At 34.9% G+C, this 6,602-nt stretch overlaps 1 protein-coding gene across 2 annotated transcripts; it reads left to right on the plus strand.

Moving 5' to 3' along the window:
• Positions 1 to 3,810: 3,810 nt before the first annotated feature.
• On the plus strand, positions 3,811 to 6,393 carry LOC105783669 (uncharacterized). 2 transcript variants are annotated; one of them, XM_012609251.2, is made up of 8 exons: positions 3,811 to 3,955; positions 4,355 to 4,521; positions 4,894 to 5,000; positions 5,110 to 5,151; positions 5,232 to 5,319; positions 5,606 to 5,708; positions 5,850 to 5,950; positions 6,047 to 6,393. In XM_012609251.2, exons 2-8 carry the CDS (start codon positions 4,391 to 4,393, stop codon positions 6,168 to 6,170), a joined length of 696 nt encoding a protein of 231 aa, XP_012464705.1. In that variant the 5' UTR covers positions 3,811 to 3,955; positions 4,355 to 4,390; the 3' UTR covers positions 6,171 to 6,393. The 2 variants fall into 2 exon arrangements, with proteins under 2 accessions (XP_012464705.1, XP_012464706.1); XM_012609252.2 differs by having other exon boundaries at positions 3,828 to 3,955; positions 4,351 to 4,521.
• The last annotated feature ends 209 nt before the right edge of the window (positions 6,394 to 6,602 follow it).

Here is a 6,602-nt window from a genome sequence, read left to right on the forward strand (position 1 = left end):
TGCAAGCATTGAAAACCAAGCTTCGCGATAATCGAATCTGTTTTCTCCCCATTGACTATTGTTTCTAAAAGTCCAATCAAATCTGATTTATGTTCCTGATTATATTCCCGAAAAAATCGGAGAAACTTTGAACTAGCACAACCCTTAAAATTCCAAGACAAAATAGTAAAATTCATAAATAAAATAAAAAAGGGGATAGAAGGACCAACCGCTAAAAAGTAGCAGATGCTTAAACAACACCATCTTGGTCGTCTGCCTTAATTGTAGAATTCTCTCCTTGTGCACTAATGAGCTTAGCCATAAAATTCATAGCTTCTAGAAGTGAGACACGTGAGTTGCCAGTTAATTTGAAGCATCCCCTACATCTATGAATTATTTTATTTAGAACCCTTTCAGAATGACCAGTCCCTTTTTAACTATCGAAGTCATGCCCTTTAAAAGAACCAAAAGAATTTTCACTATTTACTGTTCTTTTTGATATCGAATTTGAAGTGGAATTTGGGCCTAAATTTTCTTAAATGTTTGAATTTAAATTCACTAATTTTAGGATTGAGAAAATTTGAATTTAAATTCACTAATGTTTCAATGGGCCCTTCAAATGTATGATTGAAATGAAGAGATGAAGGCTTGACAAACGAATTAGCATCCTCTATAGCAATTTCGGTCAGGTCCAAAGTCACCAAATTTCTTAAAGCCCGTTTACCAACTTCAACATTTTTGGTTTGGGCCTCTATTTGTTTTGACCTAATGGTCACCCCTATGTGTTTTCCAGGCTTTAATAAGTCTTTTTGTTAGCAATAGAACCCCGCCTAGTTTTTTTAAACATTATTGGGTTATGTTTTCTAAACCCAGATCCACTGTCCTAGCCCAGTGTCCTCTTATCCAATATTTCTTCACTCGTTGGCCTAGATTTTGACTGTATCTTTTTATCCTTTAAAAGTTTCAAAAAAATCTCCCTTTTGAAACCTAACCCCCATAATATCAACTTTTTCTTCCTCCAATCTCATAAGATCTTTACCCAACGGATTTAATGCTGTAAATATAGAATTGACCAAAAATTTTTTCGTGTTTTTTACTTTTTGATTTCAGTTGTTTTCCTGGTTACGCCTAGATTTGCACTCAATGGCCATCCATGGGCCGAAAGCTTCCCCCATCGTCGCTGGAGTTACTTCCTTGACCACCGGGTTTGAATCATCTCCTTTGCCATCATCATTGCTCCAACCTTCCAAAGAAAAAGATCAAAGATTTTTTAGATGCCCATATTTGCCACAGGTAAAGCATACCACGGGTAAAGCCTCAAACTTCACCCTTTGTACCCTCTCATTGATCAAAACTTGCGAGGTAAGTGGTTTTTTCAGATCGACAAACACTGCCATCATGGCAAACTGATCCCTTGCTCCACTATTTGTTTTGATATCTAACTTTGCCACTTTTCTGACCAAACTCCCGATCTCCTCTAGAACCCAATTCTTGTATAGAAATCTCGGTAAACCCGAGAAACGGATCCAGGCCAGAATCATGCTTGGAAAAGGTTTCAACGTGTTAAAATCCACCATTCACGGTAGGACTATAAGATAGTGTCCAAACACTATTTACGGACCTTGAGTCAGAGCCATCTCGTAGTCGACCTTGTTTTGGAAACCGACTAAGTAATAGTCATTTTCCATGTCCATTACCCGAAAAGATTGGAAGGGTTTTCCAGAGACTGGAGATTTGATTACAAAGGACGCTATATCCTATACTATGCCCCAATAGTTTGACGACAATAGTAGTCTCCATATCTTTGACCAGTAATATTTTGATTCATTTCGAGAAGTTGATGGTGGGGATTCCATTCACGGTGGATCTAAAAATGTCCCCATCTTCAAACTCTAGATCTACATCAGGAGTATCAGTCGAGATCGTGGGGGGAGCTAAGGATTCAATACTTTCCCTTCCTAATAACTTATCTTTCCATGAAACTATTGGGAAATGTACCTATATTGTAGTAAACATGTAACTATTTTCTATTTATTTGAACGATGAATAAATAAATAAAGTTAATTTCACATTTCACTATTATGTCTTTTGTATTTATGTCTTTCATATTTTGCATGCATAGTGAAATTGTGACAAGCAAATATTAGTTCATTGATTGTCTAAAGTTTATATTAAAAATAAGTGGCATTGTAAAGAATGTTTACATTGTGAGAAAGATAACTTACTTCAGTAGATAATCTAAATGAGTTCATAATCCCGTAAAAGAATCAAAATGAGCATTTGATTCAAATACTGAGAAAGATTATTATGTCGTTTACAATTCCAATTGGGGAGATGACTAGTCTTGGCTATCAGAATAGTTGACTCCACAAGTAGAGACATAGATGTATTCATTGGTAGAATGATACATTGGACTGGACCCGAGATTAATTAATTCTGAATCCGTTTGTGAACTAATTCACTGTGACGTTTATGGTATGATTTACCTAAATCTAGAGTTAGTCACTGGTCATGTGTATGCAACTTATGTGCTTTGATATAAGTGGAGGCTTATGCTCTAAAGATGATCGAGCCCATAGCTGATATGTTGGGTACATGACTTGTGTATGGGATGGCTTTACTAGCAACAGTGGAATTCATAGCTCAATTAAAGAGTTAATGATATCCTCTCATTGACATTATGTGGATTGATAAATATGGAACGTAGCCACAGGTTGCTTATTCTTGAACGAGCAATTTATCACAATCATTTGTTGACAGTGATCATATTAATCATTAATAATACACAATGGTGACGATGAGATAAAATAAAATTGTATTGAGTGAATAGATTTAACTCAAAGGAATCAAGGATATCATATGAGGGTAACACACACATGACGAGGTCATTGGACAAAGTAGTTGGATGAATTACTTTCGTAAAGAGTATAAAATAATGAGTTTTCAATCATGGTACTTCTTGTGGACTAACTCAATGATTAAGTAATTACGAATTATCGAAACAATGCTTCTGGACATAATTGCAATCACTAGAGCCTAATTGTATATGTCCAATTAGTACCTCCGCTAGCTCAACAAAAGCTTGATTGAACTGCATTTGAATCAGAAAAAAATTCTACGACTTTGGGAATAGTTTAATTGAGTCAATTTATTCGATATGGAATTAAATTAGGTGGTAATAAGAATTGTTTAACTAGATAATTTGATTAAAGAATTTTCTTAAAAAATTAATTTGGAAAATCTAAGTGATTTTTGGAAAAATTATTTTGATCAAGTAAAATTAAATTAATCAAATTAATTAAAATTAATATGATATTTTTAGAAGTTAATTTTTAAGTTAGACAATTGGCCCAATGGGTAATTGAATTTGAAAATTGGGCCTAATATCATAAATTGGGCCCGAGAGCCCAAAATTGAGACCAAGACTGGTCGAACTTAACGGAAAATGAAGGAAATAAGAAAAAAAATAGAAAGAAAATGGAAATAATTTTTAAAAATATTTTTATTGATTTTTAATATATTTTCAGATTATCATTATGCCATGTGTCATAATTCTATTATGTAACCTATCCCAAACTTAACAGTTTTAAGAAAATACTAAATTAGTTGACGGAGAAAAAGTTCGGGTACCAATTTGGAAGAAATGGACAAGTTTGGATACCAATTTTATATTTAACCCATAAAAATATTATAATTAGTATAGATGTTAAAAATAATTGGGCTTAAATATATGTTGAAGGCCCGAACAAGGCTTTAGTCCATGAATTAAAGAAGTTCGATTGGGCTGGGCTTCAGATTTTAGACCCGGGGCAAACAACCGGTTTAGGAAACGATAACTTTCTGACCCAGATCAGAAAACCGAATACCATTGCATTATTTATATTACTATTCCGAAGGTCAGGTTTTCCTTTTCATCCTGTATTTGGGTGTCTCGATTTTTCTCGTCCAATCCAATTTGTTGAGGAATCAGAAAAAGGTAAAAACTCTGAGTTTTCCTTTGATTTTAATTAATTTTGTGTTTTAGGGTTTGATTTGATTGTTGGATTTTTTTTCTCGTTATTTTTTCTGTTTGTTTGCTGAGAAAACCAGAGTTGAAAACAAAAGGAAGTCGGTTCTTTGAATTTAAAAGTTTGTTTTCTCGTTTTTGGGTATGCATCGATTGTCCAATGAGTTAGGGATTTTGCGCTTTTTCGTTTTTCATACGATTAAGTTTTGATTTTTAAATGCAACCAATTCTTCAAGTATTTGACTCTCTTTTCGTATTCCTAATTGTAAATTTTGGAACTTTTAGCCTCTTTCTTTGATACCCAGAAGATCATGTTTTTTCCGATTATTTTGTTTTGATTGTTATAAGAATATATGTTGAATTAGGCAGGTTTAGGTTATTTGCTGATAATATTTTGAAGAAAACATGACAACTGCTGCTAGACCGACATGGCAACCTGCCAAAGGTGGGAATGAACAAGGTGGTACTCGCATTTTCGGCCCATCTCAGAAGTATTCGTCGAGAGACCTTGCTGCTCATACTACTCTAAAGCCTAGGTGAGTCGTTTGTAACATCTTTATAATGCATATATTTGTTTTCATATGCCTAAGTATTAGGGTATCAACGGCCAAAAAGAGGGAAAAAGAAAAGGTATCAAAACATGTGACAGTAATATTGTGAGCTTTGCTACTGAGATACATATTTATATGGACTGAAAATAAATTGTGTTTGTTCATTGAATATGTTTTGGTACTCTGGTTTGCTTCTCGTTCTCCTTTATGTTGTTGAAGTATTGAGTTCACAAGGGTTTATTTTAGAGAGTTTCCTTAACCAAAACCATACTTCTAGGCATTTAGAGATGAATTGTAGCGCTACTTGTATTATACATGAGCTTATTTATGGGTTTGTTTTGCACATGTGAAATGCAGAAAGGATGGGCAGGACACCCAGGATGAGTTGCAGAAGAGAAACCTCCGTGATGAGCTTGAAGAGCGTGAAAGGAGGCATTTCTCGTCGAGGGACAAGTCCTATAATGGTAAAGAGAAAAACATTTTAGCAACTGTTCTTTGTATGTTGCATTAATTCTCTTCATCTTAAATTTTCTATGTTTTTGTTCTTAATATGTGAGTATATTTTTTTTGTAGATGACAGAGATCATAGGAAGGGAAACCATCTTCTTTTGGAAGGTAAATTACCACCTTGAGTATCTTTTTTTCAACTTAATGTGCTCTCAAAGCAGCTTACTAACTGCATAAGTCACTTATAGGGGCGAAAAGGGAGGCTGAAGACCGAATTGTTCCGCGCAGTGTTGATGCTGATGATTCTGACGTGGAAGTCAACAGTGACAATGAAAGGTTCTACTTGTTGCCTTTATCTCTGTTGTTTATGCTAGCATAATTCATCTCTGTGATGGTTGAAGTCTTTTTAGGTTTTTTTGGATGGTTTATTAGAATGCATGGTCTTAATATATGGCACATAAATTCATAGTCTGTGAAGTCAATGAAGCAGTAAATTGCAAAAACTTATAATTTCACGGTTTGCAAAATCAATAAAAGAATAATTCCTGTTATTGTTGATAACTTCTGGATATTGCTGTGTTCCACACTCTCTTTTTGTTAAAGAATTTTATTTTTGTCCTAGTGATGACGACGACGACGACGACGATGATGAGGATGATGAAGAAGCTCTCTTGGCTGAGCTCGAACGGATAAAGAAAGAGAAGGCTGAGGAGAAGCTCCGCCAGGTAATGTCTACACCATAGTTTCGTTGCTAATTACTCTAGAGCTTCAGTGTTGTTAGATATCTTCTTGATTTTACAGCTATAGAGTGTATGGTTTGAAATTTCTCATTAATAACAAAAGATATATGACTTATGGCGATGCAGGAAAAACTAGAGCAAGAGGAACAGCTAAAAGCCAAAGAAGCTGAGCTTCTTCGAGGAAATCCACTACTCAATAATCCAACATCTTTTGGTGTAAAAAGAAGGTAAAAGTTGCATGAAAGATCAAAACGTCCCCCCTTGCATCGTTTAACTAAAGCCTGACATTGTAAATGAGCTAAGTTGTTTCCTAATTTGTATAGGTGGGATGATGATGTGGTGTTCAAGAACCAGGCTCGCGGTGAAACCAAGCCTCAAAAGCGCTTCATTAATGATACCATAAGGAATGACTTCCACAGGAAATTCCTGCTGAAATACATGAAGTAATTCGCTTGGATACCCTAGCAGTTAGCGAATCAAGTAAAAGAACTTACTGTTTTCTAATATTGTGAATTTCTAGTGGATTTGACGATGCTTTACCTTTCCTAGAATATGCGATGATGTGTGCTGGAACGTATGATATCTCTTAGATGCATATTAGAATGTTGTATTTTTTCTTGATTTGGTTAAAAGACTTGCTGAAAGAAAGATCTCATGGCTTTTATTTTCATCTGAATTTGAGATGGTTTTTGTTGTCTGGATTTTTGGTTTCGGCAATCGGGTAGGATGGTATCGTATTAGCAAATTTATGACCCCCTCCCCTCCCCTCCCCTCCATGGCAAATCAGGAGGGGTGTTAGAATTGGAACATCTTCATAGGTGGTCGATACATCTATTCATTTTCTTTTCCTTTTAACCTCATTTATATTTGTTACTTATT

Source organism: Gossypium raimondii, chromosome 13 (assembly GCF_025698545.1).
Source record: "Gossypium raimondii isolate GPD5lz chromosome 13, ASM2569854v1, whole genome shotgun sequence".
NCBI lineage: Eukaryota > Viridiplantae > Streptophyta > Magnoliopsida > Malvales > Malvaceae > Gossypium > Gossypium raimondii.